General features: G+C 35.8%; 1 protein-coding gene across 5 annotated transcripts in view; it reads left to right on the plus strand.

The window, feature by feature from the left end:
- LOC150097606 (uncharacterized) overlaps window positions 1-19,922 on the plus strand; it is a 446,553-nt gene that overhangs the window by 351,490 nt on the left and 75,141 nt on the right. For all 5 annotated transcript variants that reach the window (XM_090406901.1, XM_090406900.1, XM_090406899.1 and 2 more), the window contains one exon: window positions 10,716-12,731. In XM_090406901.1, the coding sequence (XP_090263027.1) occupies window positions 10,796-12,731 (1,936 nt within the window). In that variant the 5' untranslated portion in view covers window positions 10,716-10,795. The remainder of the gene's footprint in view (window positions 1-10,715; window positions 12,732-19,922) is intronic.

Raw genomic sequence — 19,922 nt, forward strand, 5'->3', positions numbered from 1 at the left:
ATGGGTACTATGAGAGCTCTACTCCAATCATCGGAAATTCGTCCTTCTGTCCAGGCTTTCTGAACTATGCAGTGCAGCCACTGTAAGACTCTTATACCACCATACTTCAGCATTTCTGGTCGAATATCATCTACTCCTGCTGCCTTTCCACATTTCAAGCCTTTGATGGCTTTTTCTAATTCAAGTATGGATATGTATTCCTGACTGCATGCCTGGTCAATGTTTTTTACCACTGTGCTGTCATCACTGCTTGTTTCATTTAGCAGTTTTTCAAAGTAATTACTCCATACTTCAAGGATATCTTTTTCGTCCATTTTCATGTCACCTTTATCATCTCTAACTCTTTTTATAGCACTCTTTCCTCCATTCCTAAGCTTCTTCAACAACCTCCAGAATATTTTGCCACCTTCTTGATATTTATTTTCTATATTCTTGCCAAAGTCCTCCCATGCCTTTTGTTTAGCTAGTTTTACACAGTGTTTAGCATTCTTGCATTTGTCTCTATTCTCCAAGAGCACAAGCTGACTTATTTTACAGGAACTTTTGATATGCTTTCTTCTTTTCCTTCAGTGATTCTTTAACTTCCTGTGTCCACCAGGGAGTTCTGATTTTTTTTTTTATTTATTTGTTTTTTTTTTAACCCTTGCAGACAACCTCACCACATGCCTCTCTGGCAGAATCAATCAATGTTTTCTTCAGAGTTTGCCACTGAATCTCCAAGGTTTGATTCCTGTTCTCAAACTCTTTCATTTTTTCTTCAATCATGTTTGTGTATTTTAGTCTACAGTTCACATCTGAGAGCTGCTCAACTTTTATTCGCTTTAAAACTTTCTTACATGTTATTCTTTTCAATATAACATTCAATTTTATCCTGCTCAAGACTAAATAGTGATCGCTTCCAATTTCAAATCCTCTGTAAACTCTGATGTCCTGCACCAAGGAGTAAACATCAGTATCAACAATAACATAGTCAACGAGACTTTTCTTATTCCTAGCCTCTTCTCTCCATGTGAATTTGTGCACATTTTTATGTTGGAACATGGTGTTAGCAATAACCAGTCCATGTCCTGAGCAGAAATCCAACAGATATTTGCCATTATTATTAGCTTTGCTCTTTTTTCCAAATTTTCCCAAAAATTTTTGTATGTCTCACAATCATTTCCTACTCTGCTATTTAGATCCCCAACAAGGACCAACTTTTCCTTTTTCATTGTGTCAGTTGCTTTTTCTAAAGCCTCAAAAAATTCCTCCACTTCTACCTTAGTAGAACCTTCTGTGGGACCATAGGCACAAATAAGTCTCATTGTCCAGTTCCCCATTCTCATATTTGCCCACATTACTCTACTTGAGACTGACTGCCATTCAAGAAGATGAGCATCGTATTTTGTGTTGAATACTATGGCTACTCCTTCTTTTCCTTGATTGTCATTACCTGAATATAACATTTTCTATTTATTGCTCAGAAAGATCTCACCAGTTTTGGTTTTTTTTTGTTTCAGTCACCCCTATTATGTCGATTTGGTACTTATCCAATTCCTCAGCTACCTCCATTTCTTTGCCATTCAGGCTTCTTATGTTGATAGTACCGATCTTTAACTCTGGTGATGTTGAGTTGGGGTTTGTTTGCAGATTTGATTCAGTTTCAGATAACACTAGACCTATACCCACGAAATGTTCTAAACCCAAGGTACATTTATTCATATTGATATATTTGCAGTCTAGTCTCATTCTGAGTCAAAATTCCTCCAGTTCCTAGAGAAAATAAACTCCTTGTACTCCAGTATCAAGTTCGTTATCGTTAATACAATAACCAACTACTTGGATGCCTTCTTAATTCCACAGGTCATGTTGAATTTTCAGTTTATCGGAAGCTAACCTTTACTGGCAGATACATTCACTCATTCTCCCACCATCATTCATCACAAAAAAAAAAAAAAAGGGTATTATTTATCAAGGGTCTTGTACACAGAGTTCATACGATCATCTCTTCTGATCTCCCTTTTGTTAGATGAATTGAATAAAATTAATAGCAATCTGATGTGTAATGGATACAACAAAACTACCATTCAAAACGTTATCCACAATCATCATCCTACCAGAATACAATCCGATGTGAAAAGAATTTCAATACCTTACCTTAAAGGAACTTGGAACAAACCAGCACAGATTCTTCGTAAATTCAATCTATACACCTCCTTCGAACCAGCTCGGAAACTGCCTTCCTTCTTACCATCTACAAAGGCTACATTGCCAACCCTTTCCTTACCAGTTGCCCTGCTAATGTCATCTTCGTTATTTTGAATTGGCCATTCTGCCTTGACCTTTTTGGAATCCAACAAGTCTGGCTTTGGTTCTCACGCTATTGACACTAGGCACAGGGTTCTTTGGAACCAGACAAAACTTCTTCTTTCCAACAAATTCAAATTCGATCGTCTATTCTTGAAGCATGTGAAACGTTACGAAATCGTCCGAACCTGAACCGATCAGACTGTATACCAATATCCAGTTTTGTTGTAATTAGTATTAATTGTGCCCAGGGCCGACTTAACACGGTAAGCAGACGATGCGTTCAGCGCCCCGATGCGTCGCATTGGGGCGCTGAGTAGAAAAAATAAAATAAAAACATTTTAATATTAGTATTTATTAAATGTGGATATGCACTAAATATATTGTAATAAATACTGCGACTTTCAATAACATTTAGCAAAAACTGCAAGTTGTTTTTCGCTGTGGGCAATATAGAGCTGGCGGAAACACTAGATAAGCCTGGCGTTCGCACTGGGGGCGTCGTGTTACAGGGGGACGCCCTTACACTACCGACTTTTTTTTTACATGCAGCGCGCATTCACCAGTTAGGACGTGTACCAGGCTTAAACTCTATGTTTGTACATCATCGAATTGTTGATCGCCAAACACGTGAATGTGTAGTTAATTCACATTGAGGTAAGTAGCTTCAAAATTTAACCTAAGACTTTACTAATCAAAGAAGAATTTATGCATTTCTTTAATTATTTATTTTATTTTCTATTTACATTTATTTTTTATGTCTTACCAAATTTTTGGTTCAATAGATTTTTATTTGAACTGGAACTGAATTATCAATAACTACTGTATCTAATTTTCTATATATATTAATTTATAATATTAATTTCTTAATATTATAAAATAATTTCTTAATTTATAATATTCACAATTTCATTTCTATTATCGAAAACTTAATTTGATGAAGTTATTTAAGAAAAAAAAAATTGAATTAAAACAATTATTATTATTATTTTTTTGGGGGGGTGGGGGGGACCCACCTATTCATCCTGCTGATGTTTGAAATAATTTTCTTTAAAACCCTTTGCAAGACAATTGTTACAAACGTAAATCACTTGGGGAGCATACGCATACACTTTAGTGTAAAATGTATGAGGTGGCAAAGTAGCTATAAAAGTATAGCTACTTGGCCACCTATGTGAACTCGCGGTAAATGTCTTTTTCAAATATGCGGTGATTTCTTCTTTGTACTAAAAAAAATGCTAGATAATGATGATAATAAAAAGAAAGTACGTTTTTTTTTTTTTTTCAGTGAGTGGAGATTCCAGAATGAAGTGTGATTTACAATGTACTTTCTTTGTGTGTGTTTTGAAAAGAAAGTGTACGTAATTATTTTCTTGGTATTTTTTGTCAACAATCGGAAATAATGAAAATGACTAACTTTAGAGGATTTGTAACGTTTAAAATCTTCTTGACTTAGAAAAGTGAGTCTGTGTTACCTGGAATTTCCTCGTCAACATTTTGGTTGTTTCCAAGATATATACGCGTATGTATGTGTGTGTGTGTGTATATATATATATATTCAATTTGGAAGATGTGTTACAGAAAATATTGTGGAAATTATTTTCGTGCTAATTTCCGCGCTTGTGTTAAACAATTGTTTTGACATATTCTGGACAAAATATGCTAAAATATCGTGTTAAACTGCATTACATTCTTATTTCAAGGCTAATTTTAAAATATCGCAAAATTATATTCAGTAGTATTTCAAATGAACTTGCAGTTGGAAAACGAAACAAATCGGTATTGTTATTTATAGGGTGCTCATTTTAATAATAATAATAATGTTGTTTCTTTACCGTCGTAAAATAACCTTGCGTGGGTGGAAGCAACATGAATAAATAAATATATATATATATATATATATATATATATATATATATATATATATATATATATATATATATATATATATATATATATATATGATCTGAGACATGTCCTATACGGAATTGATTAAAATTTTATGTTTGTTTTGAAGTATTCTAACTCCCGCTGCCACAACCGCTCATAGTAACTGAATTATAAATATCTACTTTCTTTTAATTTCCTATTTCATACTTTTCGCAGAATGTACACTTCACGTTCGATATGATTAAGATTTTCGTATTATTATCTATAATGCAAAGTCGTCAAACTGATCGCCTGAAGCGCGTCCTTCGGGCAATCAGTGAAGTATTCTACGAAATTTGATTTTGAACAAAAATAAAAATAACGTAATCTGGAACGTCGACAGCCCGTTTTTTTCCTTTCTTTCTTTATTTCAAATAACTATCTTGAATTAAAATCTTCGAGAACAAATGGTTGTCCAAGGTAATGCAATATTTAAGTGAAGAAAGTATGCAAGGATCTCTTATTTTGTCCTGGCATTAAAAATTGTACAATTAAAGGAGAAAATAAAAATAATTTTTATATTTTTAGTCTGTCCAGTTACCCAGCATAGAACAAGAACAGCGTTTCTTGTTATAGACAACCGAGATGCAGCTATGATCGCGAGATAATCTGATTAAGTTTTCTCTTCAGCGTGAAGGATTATCACACCTTCTAACCCAATTACACTTCTTATCCATGTTCTTTCAACAGATAGCTTGCATCTTATCCAGATTTTGCTAGACATATATAGGTGTCTTCGCCAGTTGGGAGGTTAATATATGTATTTTCCAATATATATTTTACTTATGTAAAATATTAACTTAAAATATTTTAAGTTAATATTTTAAGTTAAAATATTAACTTAAAATTAATATTTTAATTTTAAGTTAATTAAAATTAAAATTAACTTAAAATTTTAAGTTAATTTTAAACTTAAAATCGCTTCGGGACACCAGAACCCCTATAGACGGCACTGATTGTTCCTAAGTGGTTTTTTAATTAAGAACTATTTTTTTATCTACGCAACTTTCTACAATTGTTCCTTTGAATTCTAATAGTGTAATATCATATATTTCAGCTGCGACCGAGACACGAGATACGTTATGGTTTATTACTCATTATTGTGATTCATATTTTGAATGTAGTTAACGGTCTGTTTTCCTCACGTAATGTTGGATGAAATACATTGGAGTTTTCGAATAAATTCTGTATCATTTTTGGTACATGTGTAAGCCATGAAACTTTTTAAATATAAATTTCTAACTAAACATTCAGGAACATGCACATCATTTCGAAACTACTGCATATTGTTGATGGCGAGAACACCATCTTTGTACATTTGTACAGGATTAATCAAAAATCTTTTCTTTTTTTTTTTTTTTTTTTTTTTTTTTTGTACATTGTAAATTCCTTTCGTATTTTGATGATTCTAAATCGTAGTTGAAAAACAAAAAAAATAAGAGTCTCCTTTCCTTCTCCTAAACAACTTAAAATGAAAATTTGTTTCTCTCCGAAGAAAAAAAAAACAAAAAAAATAGAAAGCACTTTGGACATTTATTAAATGTATAACTAACCTAACACCAAACGAAATCAATGGAAATTCATAACATTATGATTATTCAAAGTGTTGTCAGTTTCTGTTATAATGGGTTAAAAAATGATAGTGATTTTCAGAACTATTTATTCGATCAAGACGACTATGACTGGGTAAAAATATATATAATTCGCATTTAATAATTTCAGTCTACCATTTAACAATCTCCATCTATCGTACATAATGTGCTGTTTCCAATTTCGGATATAAATGAAGCGGTATAGTTTCATTTTCATTTTTAACGTCATTAGGAGACAATTCAGTGACAGTTGTCATTGTGTCAGCGTATGAGTGTTGGAAAATGACCTTGCAGCTGGAATTTCTGATAGATGCCGCAACTCGTTCTATCAGAAATCCTAACGCATAGTCGAGATTAAGAGGAGTTTATAAAATATTCATTGCATGACCCGCTACCTAATCCGACTTGTGCAATGTTAAGTAACATGAAACGACAATCCTTTCATGCTGTGACTTGATGTTGTTATTTTGCGATCACACACGGAGCACAGTGACACTCCAGCTTCCAATTGTTGAATAAGACAAAGGGGGCGCAAGAAATTCCCGCCAGGAAGTGAAACTTGGAATGCGTGTGGGAAGGCAGCGTAAAAACTTTTGTGGATCAGTTGTCATAGCAACATCCATAGTTACAACTTTATGCTTACCGATCCGCGAGCAATCAGTTTTCTGCTTATGTACTAACTAACCAGTCTGTTGTTTCGAATTCACGGAAATACTTTTGTGATGTTTCTTCCCTGTGTATTGAGGGGGGGGGGGGATATAATATTCCCAGTGCTTTCAAATTCAGAACTCTTCCTTGGAGAGCGCGAGAACAAACACATCTGCTCGATTCTCCATGAATGACACAAGTACTTTTCCGAGGTATTTTCCAGTTGATGCTAATTTATCGGTGGTAGGTTTTTTTCTTTCGAAAAACTCCATGTTCTTTCGCTTGAAAGTAGACAACAGATTTGGACTGGCAAACACATCGAAGGTTCACCTTGTGGTTCACCCCAACGACGAATTATTAATTTCAAGTCGTGTATAGGATAGCCGATTTTTTCGTTTTATCTTCCCCCATATGCCTTTTAAATAATCGATAACCATGAACTCAGCTATTGGTGAAGACTCTCTCTCACTCCAAATTTCGTTTATGACACTTAATGGAAATTCCACCCATACAAGGTTGTAAGTAGTGTATTAGTACATAAGAGTTAGGTAATCCGCTAACCTTGTTTTGTACTTTTTCAAGCTTTTATATGATTCCAATAAGCATATGATTCTCACACTGGACAATGAGTATCGTATACTTCTTTCTTTATTTGTGAACTGATTTTAGTTAGTTTCAATTTTAATAGCATTTGTATCTCTTTGCGGGCCTGGTTAGCTGAGTGGTTAGCATATCCGCTCACGAGCCAAAAGGCCGCGGGTTCGATTCCTGCCATGGGCACGGGTGCTTGCGACTGTCCTACTAACTGTATTGTGTGGAAAGGGAATCTGCGACCCTACCATCTCTTCTAGCAGAAGGCTTCACTCCCCAAACCACGGCGTCCAGTGACGCCAAACGTGAATAACAAACTGTATCTCTTTAGGTGTGTTTTGCTACAAGTGTAACCAAAAGAAGAAGCTAAGTTGAAGAGCTTCCTTTTCCCCTTTGGCTGTCGGTATATAAGTGAATAGATTCACTGATAATTGTTATTTGAGTTTCGCTTAAATATATCGGTTTTGGTGTAGATGAGCAGTTTAAACTAAGGATCCGATTGAATTTCTTCAACCAACTTTCGAATCTCCTCTCTCTCGCTATTCCCAATCACCGAGTCATTTTAAGTTTAACTGGAACACGTGATCATTCATCTTTCAATTTAGAATTAAATAAATGCTCGCTAAGATCACTAAGTCAAAAAAAAAGATTAACTGAGATGTGACATTAATAACAATCTAAGTAATATCAGCCAAAAAAAAAAATAAAATCTACTGAATTTGTATTAGCTAATCTGAAAAGTGCATATAATTTATGTGTACGAAAATGCTCATATATCCCAAGATGCTTATAATATCGTTCATTATCTCAACAATTAAACCTAAAGCTGTTTTTCGTTTTGCTATTAAAATGGTCTAACTGAAAAGATTCCAATTCCACGAATTTTAATAGTGATCCAATAGCGGATTTCATCAAGCCAGAAAGGGATTATTATATAATTTTCAGTCCTTTTGCAAATAAAATCTGTCAAGTTATAGTAAAAAAAAAAAAAAAAAAAAGAAAGAAGAAGAAAGGAAACAACCATTTAATTTTGTACGTAGACGTCTTGTTACATTAATTGTCTGGCTCAACCTTAGTGCATATTTTGTGTTTGCTGCAATACGCATCGAATTGTCCTCAAATTCCTGATGCTGCGAAATGAATTCTAGATTATTTTCGTCGAAATGAATCTTTTATTTTCTAGAACTCTCATGTTTTTTACGAAACATCACAAGACATTTCTCTAGTTCTGCATTGCAAGAACTCCGGTAATGTCTTTTTGATACATATCAAATTCACTGTAGATATTCACCACCCTAACGCATCATTGCGATACTGGAAACTTTAGAAATGCTGTACGTTTGCTGCTGATTTAATAAACTTAAATCCCAAGTATTTTTGCAAACTGGCAATCATGTACCTTATTTAGTGTCTTTGCAAAATTTCGCCGAATCAGCTTGAATGCCATGCGCTACATTCAAATATGTTGACGAAGTGTTTTTGATAACTACTACAAAGAGTAAATCAGGAATTCAGCTATTTGTTCCCATGGATGTAGTTTTTCCTTAGTCATATTTGTATGCATTGAACCAGAGAATAATCAAATAATATCTGAAAGGTACAGAGCTCCAACGAGATGGAATCAGTTTCGCATCATTGCCAGTGTGCACTTCAGCCCTGGTGCATTAATTGCATTGGTCAAGTTACTTTTCTTATCCACAATACCGCATCGTACGGCGTCAGTTTTTTTTTACATTGTTTTATTAGACGAAGGCTTGTTTTTCAAATGAGAGGTGAATTGTGGAAGAGCATTGTGCGATCTCTAATATTGAGTAATTAATGTCATATATAATTGATCTGTTCATCCAGACAATCTCTAACACTGGGCTGCTGTTGTGGACGGATGGCATGAAAAACATTTAGTGCAGATTAAGTATTGCACCCATTCGTAATGCCCCACTCTTAAGATGTTTGATAAAGTAGAAACGCGTATTAAAACTAAAAGAGTAAAAGCAATATTTCTTAGATATTGCTTTTACTGTTTATCCTCGACTGAAACAGAAGACGATGTATTTCAAAGAAATGCTAGAAACGTATCTTCTTATTATTATTCCTTCCCTCCTCTTTTACCTTGCGGTGGCGAGGATTTCCTATTCACTTAACCGCTACCGTTTCGAGGATAAGATGGTTAGCCGTATGCCTTCTGGTGTCTCCTATGCGTGTGTTCACGGGTCCGATTTGCCTGTTCTGAGAGACGGAAAAAACCCGAGTTTCTTGGTTTAAAAAAAACCCCTACTTCCGTACGAGGGCGGCTAATTTACAGTTAGTTGAAAGAGTCCAGATAAAGAATCGAACCCAGGTCTTTCCGACCAAAGGACTTCGTCAATACTGACTGAGCTACGACGGCTCTTGCTAGAAACATATTTTGGAAGAAATTTAGCATACACATTTATAACTCAAAACTGTAAAAATTGCTGATAAGAACACGTCCATTTCTGAAATGTGAAATCGTGCATTTTTGGCATATACTGATCAGAGAATGGTTGGTTTATTAACGAAACAATCCGAAGTGTGTGTGCTTGCAAAAACAACGGAATATCCGTCAATCAGTTTCTCAACCGCACCCACTAATACACGGGAGGACCAGTTTGAGCTACTTTAACATTCCTCGATATTCTTGGGAGTCCACTAAATTCAAGGTAAACCACACTTCTGCGGTAGACCTTATCTGTCAGTTTCACCAACTTCCCTGACTACCTGTAGTTGTCTAACATATTGCTATGCTTAGAAACACCCTTACTGAATAGTTTGAAAAGTAAAGGGTGGCATATTTTTATTAAATAAAGATTAAATTATTTTTAAGTTAAGCTTCATGATGGGAATAACTGTTTCATTTATTCCCATCGTAATCAAAATGCAGTTCATTTACTCAAAGCATTATTATTGAGTGAATGGCGTATGTGGTGTTATATTCAGGGTGACCACATATATGAACTTACTTGACTAACACGAAGAGAAACTGATCCACAAAATACACTTTTAAAACTTACCTTATTCACGTTTTATTCACGTTACCTTATTTAAAACTTTCCTTATTCACGTAACCTTCATCGTGTCTGCGATAGATGGCGCCACATAAAATGTCCTCTGAATTCCAAATGTATTTCATTTCCGGATCGATTTTTGCACGTAGGTAGGCTCATAACAGTCACATCAACGTTTGCACCAGCTTGGGCGAACACTATATTTTCGGAATAAATGATTTGCATAAATTAAAGGTTGCTTGAAACGTAGTTCTCCGGTTTATTCTTCATGCTTTGGCGACATAATTCCATTCTATTAAGTTCTGCAGTGGCTATTACGGAACTGGAACTGTTCGTTTTAAATGTGCTCGTTTCTTTTCGCATTGGTAACTACACAAACAAATGCTTGTATAATTGAGTACTATTTTAATTGTATTAGAATATAAGGGCGTGTGTGTGAAATGCGGTTGTATGTTCGTGTTTGTTTTTCCTTTTCTCAAATATTCATTCAGAAATGTTATTTCTAATTTTTCCTTCCTAATTAGCCATAATTGCAACGCAAGTATTTGAAAACATTGTTTCAGAGTTTATGATAACAAAAATACATCACTGTACGTTTAAGTGTGTTTTGCGTATGGATACTTATCTTTTTTGTTTTTATTTACAGGATCAAATCTCGGCTAGATGAATTTCAGAGGTGTGTCAGAGCTTTATGTTTTTGGTTTTGTTTGCTGGTGACAGTGCACGATGAAGATTGGGAAATTATCGAAAGAGTCCGCTCTACAAGAGAAGAAAGTGCATGCGGTCCGGAAGGAGAAACACACCAAGCCACATAAGATTGCCGTGGACTTGTTAAAAAGCGGAAAGCTTAAGAAACTTATTCACAAACCTAAAAAGAAAAATGAAGTTAAGAAGGTAAAGGGGAATAAAGACTTAAAAATTAAACGACCGAAACATGAAAAAAATTCACCCAAAAAGGCCTTACTCAAGAAAGAGAAAAAACATGAGCATCTTAGGAAGTTGGGCATCAAGCAAGACGAACGGGTTAAGAAGAAAAAGAAACAACACAAGCCTACCCCTGACCAAAGTGTTAACAACATTTCCAAAAAGAAAAGGAAAAACAGTTTTTCTGACAAGAACATTGGCCCGCCTAAGAAAAAATGCAAAACCCAAAAGAAGGAAGTTGCTCCTGTTGGTGAAACAGAATCTTCAGTTAATTCTGCGAAATCGAATTCGTTGTTGAGTCCAGACTGTCCTGTTATTCCCGCATCTCCACCACCACCACCACCACCACCGCCTTCAACTAATGTGAATCGTGGTTTTCCTACGAATCCTCCAGAAGAAGAGCACCCCACTTCCAAAAAGAAATCGCCTAACAGAAATGACGCTCACCTGCTCACGCAGCGATTACAAGGACAATTGGACAAAGCAAGGACAAAGCAGAAAGATAGCGATAGGACTCAAAAAGAAAAACGCCGTGCTGCTGATGGGAAACAGCAATCAGAGAGCCTTGTTGAGGACGGTGTGCCCGCCAGAGAATCGTCTCCACGCAGGACGGCTAACGGGCAGCGTATGGCCCGACTGGATGCTCTGGCCAGAATGTACGTTCTGTGCTCACCTCAGAAGCGCAGCCAGAACCAGGAGAATAGTGCATGCACGTCCGGAGAAGCAGAGGAGAAAGATTTAGTCTCGGTTTCTTCTCTAGAAAAGCAGGCGCAAGAGAACGCGACGAAGGAACATGCGATTCCCGTTTCAAATTGTGTGAAGATGGAGAAGAAAAAAAGAGAGTGTAAGGACCCTAAAGATAGCGAGCCAAAGAAGAAAGCAGCCAAAATGTCTACGGCGAAAGGTTTAAGTTCCTTGAACAACATCAAAGTGAAGCCAAAGATGGGGCAGAAAGGTCAGTCGGTGACCAAGGAGAAGGGTGGAAAATCAGCTCGCACGAAACCAGTTCCTAAAGTGAAGCATGTAGGTTCTAAGAAGGAAAAGTCGAAGGACGAATCCAAGGACAAAGTGAAGAAGAAGAAAAAGATTATGCCAAATGCAGGTTTGGTGTCAAAGTGTGCGAAAGCGATTAAGAAAGACGTGAAATCCAAGGGAGAAAAGAAACAGATGAAAGTTCACAAGACGTTCAAGATGAAACAGACATGTACGTTCAAGTCAGTGACTGTGAACAGCAAAACTTTGAAAGATTCCAATGCAAACACCAAGCGAGCTGTGACGCAGTATACGAAGATGAAGAAAGCCACTACCACCACCAATTCTGGGGATGGGTCGGTGTATGTGATCAACAAGGAAATGCGTAAAGAACAACAGAGAAGCAACAAGGATCAATCCACCAAGAAACTGCAGCAGCAACTTCAGGATAATGGCCCATCAAGCAACAAGCAACAGTACTGTCTAGAATCGCAGGGTAGCTATCCCCCCATGGAAAAGTTGCCGTCCCCTTCCACACATGTTATTGACTCCCTTGTGCAGGAGGGACAAGAGTGTTGCAGCTATTTATCTCATTCCCCAGTAATCCCTGTGGCGCATGCCCAGTCGTGCGCACTAAACCACGGATTACACCGAGTGAACATGTCACTAGTCAGTGTCGGGTCTCAGACTAGTCACTACGATAATGCCTTCCCTGTATCGCGGTTTGGACCTCAACAGACTCTGCTCTACCCGTCCGGCGATTATGGTAAGTACAGCTGTTTTATGTGGTGTATGAAGTTCTTTCTAAATAATAGTTTAAATTGTTATGACAACCAGATAGTTCAACAGATACTACGAAAGTCCAATATGACTTTCGCGTTTGAATTATATTTCCGTCCTATATGAGTCTGTTGTTAATGTCTGTATCAAATAGATCTTCAAAAACATGACAACTGTTTCAACTAACTGCCTTAACGTTATCAAAGGGAAAAAGCCTGCCCAACAGAGAATAACAGACAAATAAATACATTCAGGCAACATAGCACCTGTCAGTACTACGTATTGCTAGCACGCATAGCAGATAGTCGGGCTTTTCTAATATCTGTTTGTTTGTTTGTTTGTTTGTTTGTCTAAGCCACCAAGTCACGTTTCATGCCTTCTGCGAGAAAGGCAAATAGCTTGTTCTGGTTGTTCCAAAATGCATAAATAAGACGTCCCCCCGGATGTTTAAAATATAGCACACATAAATAACAAACGCTTCGTAACATGATACACGAAGGATGTGAGTGAATAGACTTTCGAAAAATCCTTGATTTGACGGATATCCTACGCAGTTAATTAAAACAAGAAGTACAACTCTTCAAATTGTCATAAACAGCTATTTACAAAGCTGATGAATAAAATATTCGAGGTGAATGTACCCGACAGAAACAGGGAGAGAGAGAAAGAACGCTTCAGAAACATTTTCCACGTCGAATCTCCTCCGGACAGAACTCACATCGACTTGAACCATGCACAAAGTAATACAAAAATGTGGGAATGGACAAAAGCAGTTATCCTGTTCGTAATCCGTTTCGGATGGAAATCGAAAGTGGACTGATCACAGCGTTCACAAGGCATGTTTACTGTGACGCCAGCTGGCGATTTGGATGGGCGTAATCTTTAATTAAATAAGTCGTGAGCATGGGGATCAGCAGTGTATCGTCCATGTGATGTTTAACTAGGGTTTCTGTCCCGGCAACTTTTACCGAAATTTTCAATCTTTCTTGTCTCGAGTCCCGGGAAAAACAACCGGAGACATTTCATAAATTTACAAATCTGAAACAGAAAAGCGTCGAATTTATTATAATTTTTAATTTTAGTAAAATGAGTATTGCATCGCCGATTATAGACAATGGTGAAATTTTTATTAAGAATTAAAATATTTATTGACTACAATCAATATAATGTATTTTATATATATATTTGTGTTCCTTTTAAAGTTTAATTACAATGAATATGAATCAAGTGCATGGAAGCAGCCACGCGTAAATAGATATTTTCATTACACTTAGCCGCTCCAAGTCCGTTCACCGAATTACCCGTTATCAAGTAGTTCATAGGTTAAACGAACTTAGGATGCTGTTGGTGAAGCTATTATTTTTAATCTTTACTTTTAAATTTGGATCTCATTTCATAACTTGATAAGATAAAAATATTTATGAATTTTTATTTTTATTAATTTCATAATTTTAATATTTTTACTTTAGTTTCAAAATGAACAAAAAAAACAAAAAAAGACAATCTAATTTTTTGAAGCTGTTTAAGAAACGTAAAATTGAGGAAGCGACTCCGTGCAATTATTGTGTTCGAAGCAAATTTCATGGAAGGGACGAACACTGATTGGACTGATGAGGCATTTGCAACGTATGCAGGCATCACATTTTAAAAGAAGTGTGCCGGAATTACGGAACCTTCAAGTAGCTCAAAAAAAGAATTAAGGGTGATCAGTCAATTTTTAAACTTTGCTAAAAACAAGAAAGTTAAAGATTGATCTTTAACTTTCTTGATTGATCCTGCTCAAGATGGAATCTCAATTCGAACAACTTCCAATACTTTTTAAACCAGTCAGATATCTTAAAGTTACTTTTGAACTTTTAGAAACACTTAAAAAAAAGAAGCAAATATTAAAAATTAAAGAACTAGTAGAATCGGATCATCGTTTTATTTTATAGGAAATTAAAAGATCTTTTAGTATTTGTTGTTCAAAAAACTGCGGACTCACGAATGCAAGAATTTGGAATAATTTTGAAAGGGAAAAAAACAACAAAACATTGTGGCTGTAACGACAGATGGAACAAGGGTGATTACCGAAATTTGGAAAGCGCAGTTGAAAATTTACTCCGCTTTAATAAAAAATTAATTAAATATACTCTATCATTCATTTAACATTTATTGACGCATTTTATAAAAATATAATAAATAGCATCTATACTTGACAATTTCGTTCATGAAAAGTAGTCCCGAGAATTCCCGGGACTTGGGGGGGGGAATGTATTGGAAACAGCCAAGACTCAGTAACCCTTACTCGTGACGTAATCGCATGGCTATCTTCGAAGAGGTGAAATATTAGTTGACCAATAGAACTACTATTGGTCAACTGATATTCCACCTCTTCGGAATTGCTGGGTTATTTCATGATATCGCCGTATTTTCAGGGATTTTGTAATATTTTCGAAGCGATATTAATAAAAATTTGCTCCGAAATGTCAGTGACAACGAAAATGAAATCCTTTTTTAGTCCAATTAATTCATCTCCTTCTGAGGATAATAATTAATAATCTAAGTCTAAAATACTATTCTTACAAAGGTAAACCAGGTGATCTCGCTGTTTTGCGAATCCGAATTTTTGCACAGCGTTTTCCTCACGGTAGCCAGTTTTAATGTTAGGATCATGTGATCACTCTATTAACTGTACTGTCATCTTGATAATACCTCATTCATTATCATATCCTACAATCATGCCATCAAATCCCGTATTTCTATTCTCTCGTGTTACCCTTAATTGCTTGTTAAGTTATTGAGCAATTCAAGAAAGTATTTTTCTACTCCCACATCTATCAACATTTAGGTTAGAAACATACACACGCGTTGAAATTCGTGTAAAACGCTAGGGAATTCTTCGTGATGTTTGTAGCATAGCGTTAAGCTTGCATATAATCTGAACCTTTTATATCACGTAATTCCTAAAATACTCGTAGCAGTTTGAAGACCAAGCACTTTTGTGTGTGTGTGTGTGTGTGTGTGTGAAGTATATAAGGATAAAAGCGGTCCATCTCTGTTCATAATTTAGAAGATGTCGTGTATATGTTAACCGTCCACTTATAGTTTGGCTAGTCTCTGAACAGTGGTTCATGAACTTCTGGGGATTTGAAAAACGTTATGGCGTACTTCCCCCCCCCCACCCCCCACCCCCCACACACAAAAAAAAATCACTGGTGTCAGAATAAATTATGGATAAATCTCGGCATAAATTGAATAATTGACCATAATTAAAATACTTGTTAGACAAAAAAAAAAAAAAAAACCCGACACACCTAAGCTTTTGAAGTTATCTATGACAGAGTAGATCATTCTTTCTGGAATATAAAAGGGTCGTAAGGTTGTAACAATAAATAAATAATATGAGAAATGTGTCGCGACCTATTTTTTTTTAAATGTTTTTAGTTTGTTTCTAATATTTCGAATCTCTTTCATTTTAGTTTGGGACCGCTAACCTAGACTTATAACAGATTAGAGTAAACCGGATTCAGTAATGGATTAACAACAGGAATGGTTTCAGATCATCTTTTCATATACTAGACTGGGCATAATCTGTATCACCTTGAATTTAACAATTTAGGTATGTCCTAAACGAAACCGAATCAGTGGAACCACTGTTTTAGTCTTAACTCAAGTGAGTCACCGACATCCATTTTTAATTAAGAAATCAGAATGAAATGTCACATATACTCCTGACTTTTTTTTTTTTTTTAACCACTTGCCTTCACGATACGTGCACGAGACACAAAAGAAGCTGTGGCTTTGCTCAACCATCGCGACATTAAGCATTCACGAGTTCGGTTGTAAGATAGATTTTCCGATTTCTGTCCGTCGTGACCAATTTATCCCATACTGTTGTATTGTGAACACAAGTTGGTACAGTATATGATAAAAATATGCACTCTCCTAAATGACTCACTGAATCAAGCTGCTTTAATTACTATCCTTGGAGCTAGATGTTGAAATTTTGTAAGCCGGCAACATTTGATAGGTAGCCAACAAGAAAAATCCGAAATAGTTTTTTTTTTAGTTTATGTAGCCCAAACAAATCGGAAAATATGTACTTCAATTCCTAAGTTAGGCGGTGGACATTATTACAGAACACCGAAAACTGAGCGAAGTGAAAAATTCCTTCAGTTGAAAAATAATGCTAAAGAAACCAGATTCTAAACAAACCAGCCAACAGTATTCAAATTAGTAATTTATACAAATTAAACTATAATTATTAGATTACTAAAACCTCTTCACTTTCTGAACATATTACAACTTCAGTAGCCAGATTACGATAAGCTGCAAGTTGTATGTTATGCACCCTGCTGAGGGATTAAATCAGCGTATGTTTATGATGGCTTTCTGGGTCCTCATAAAGGGATAGTGTAAATTTTTAATATATCTTATTTGAATCTTATTGACGAGAAGCTGTATTAGCCTATAGCCCATCAGTATTAGTATCGCGGGTGGGCTAAGGGTTATATATTTCGGACATCTTGCTCTTGAAACCAAATAGGGAAAGCTTTTTCAATCCATTTCGGTCAATTGCGATGCAAACTCCTATCACTTGAGAAACTAAAGATTTGTTACTATAAAAATTAGAAAAGAATGTATTTTGTAATGGATAATTACAGTATCAGAACTAATATATGAAAGCTTGCTGAACTATTACCTTAATTCAGTGTTTCTCAATCTTTTTCGAGAGGCGACCCCCTTTTATAACAGCCAAGTAACTTGCGACCACCGCCATATTTGCATAAAAAGGCATTTTTAATAGGATAAAGAAAACACGTTAAAAATGATTTTTCAGAATATAATTCTAACCTAATATTTAATTAACCTAACATTTAATGCGATGGTTGTACTTGCATCTGTGCAACCAGATTCAAAATGCGCTGCTGAGTGATTGTTAAAGTCAACCTCAAGTCGTCTTGAATATTCGGTCTGTTTTTGTCTTTGTTTCGATATGAAGAAGCATTAAAAATCCACTTTCGCAAAGATAAATGAAAGAAGCAAATGGAAGTAAAACTCGAAAGGCACGCATGTAGAATACTAATAGAATATTGCAGTGTAGCCATATTGAAATAAGTGTTAAAAACACCTTCGTAGTGAAATTTCCTATAAAAATAACAGCGGAGACCACCCAGAAAACACCCTTGGGTTCCCAACCGTGAGTCGCGACCCCCAAGCCCTAATCAGTGAGCTAATTTTGATGCATTAATACGACATCAATACTTAATACAAAATCAGAAGTAATCTATATATCGAATAGAACTGCTTTGTGCGAAGTATAAAAAAAAAAAAAATGGAGGTTTCCTTTTGTTGAAATCATACCTAATGCAAACTGCGGCCATAGGGTACCCCGATTTGTTTAGCTGATGGAAAAAATCCTGCTTTCTCTGACTGAGACGGGATGCAATTAAAAAGCCTTTATAAGTTTCTTTCTCGTGTCCTAGATGGGATTAAAACCCAGATCTTTAAAAAAAAAAAAAACATCGCAATCGTAACATTAGTAATGCACGTTTGTTTATTAAATACAACTTTTTTTTATATATAACAGCTGGCTTAACTAGAGAGCGATCACTTTTATATTGCTTTGTATGCACGAATGGCTTGCTCTGGTCTGTAGGCTCTGTTTTTATTACAGCCCTCTGCTTCACAAACGTGTTTTTGCTTTTCAGGCTCTAACGCGTGCAGATGTCGGATCATATCGACGCAAGGTTAATTCTGTTAAACTGTATATTTAGCTGCTAAATATAATGCTTCTCTCATTTTACAACTATACAACCATAAAGACAGGTATTCGAGTCACACATCCGCAGAGTATACAGTCTGGTGCTGTTTTAGTTGCTTTGACATCCCCAACAGTATTCCCCCACCCGCACACGTCTTTGAGAATACGAAAAAAAAAAAAAAAACAAACAGAAAGTCTATACCGGACAGAGATGCCAGGGGATTATGCATGAGAAAGAATTTGAAAATAAAACAGTAATAAGTTTACACACAAAACCTGTTTTCTGGTTTATTTCCTGATTTTTGACCTATTAGGTGGCCCATCATTAAAGTGTTAGATCCAGCGTTAACTTTTAAAAATATAAAACCTATGAAAAAATTAAATTCATAGCCTTAATATTTATTTATTCCCCCCGCGAAATTTGAGTACAAAATGCTATTCCCCTATTTGTATAGCTTACCGTAGTGTTTACCAAACTGAGCATTCTCCTCGGGTCTGTGTGAAAAGGGGGGGGGGGGAGTAATATCCGAATAGCAACTTTAATTACGAAATTTTGGACAATGCTGTATACGCCGCCTGCTACAGTGGGCACTACTTGCAAAGCGCCTCTTGAACAATTATTCTTGAATGTGATTTAAATTAAAGCAGATATTTAAGTTGAAATTTCCATTGCCAGAGAAACCTTAATTCCCAAAATATGTGTTGAAATTAACTACCATAAACTGTATGCTGTAAACATATCTAAAAGACATACTCAGGACAGCAATTTGCAATAATTTTAACCACTTAACCCAGAGACGGAAGATTTCCAGTTTTAGATACTAAGGAAAGAAATAAAAAAAAAAAAAAAAAATTAAGCGCATTAACTCTATTGTGTACGTAAATTTGAATATGAAAAACTCGCGTGCCCATTCGGTTGGGTCTGCTGTCGTGTGGCTTATGCAACCTGCGCTACAAACTTCACGTCACGTGTTAATTTGTCAATGTAATTAATTGTAGGATAACTTTGAATACTTTAATTCGCCAATTAATTGTAACCAAATCAGCGTAGAGTGTGTGGGAAATGTGTTTGTTTTTATGATAATAAATATTTGAAAACAGTAATGAAGTAGAATGCTATATATCTATATCGGTGTGCAAATACGTCAGTTCACACTTCACGCATACAAAACAGATGAAACTCAGAAAACAAAAATAGCAACTCATGACAAATGAAAACCTTCAATTGGATTGGTTGACACAATAACCAGTCACAGCCACTGATTTCTGGGTGCTATTGTCTCAGTGCACACCCTGCTTCGCCTGTGGGTGGCTTAAAACCACCAGAACGCTAATAATTTGACTCACTGCGCCATCAGCACGTCTGTCAAAGGGTTCAAAGATGTCCGTATTTGTGACCGTACACCCGGGTTATTAACGCGAATGTGATGC

This window comes from Typopeltis vanoorti, chromosome 17 (assembly GCF_054136105.1).
Source record: "Typopeltis vanoorti isolate ZY-2024b chromosome 17, IOZ_Tvanoo_1.0, whole genome shotgun sequence".
Taxonomy (NCBI): domain Eukaryota; kingdom Metazoa; phylum Arthropoda; class Arachnida; order Uropygi; family Thelyphonidae; genus Typopeltis; species Typopeltis vanoorti.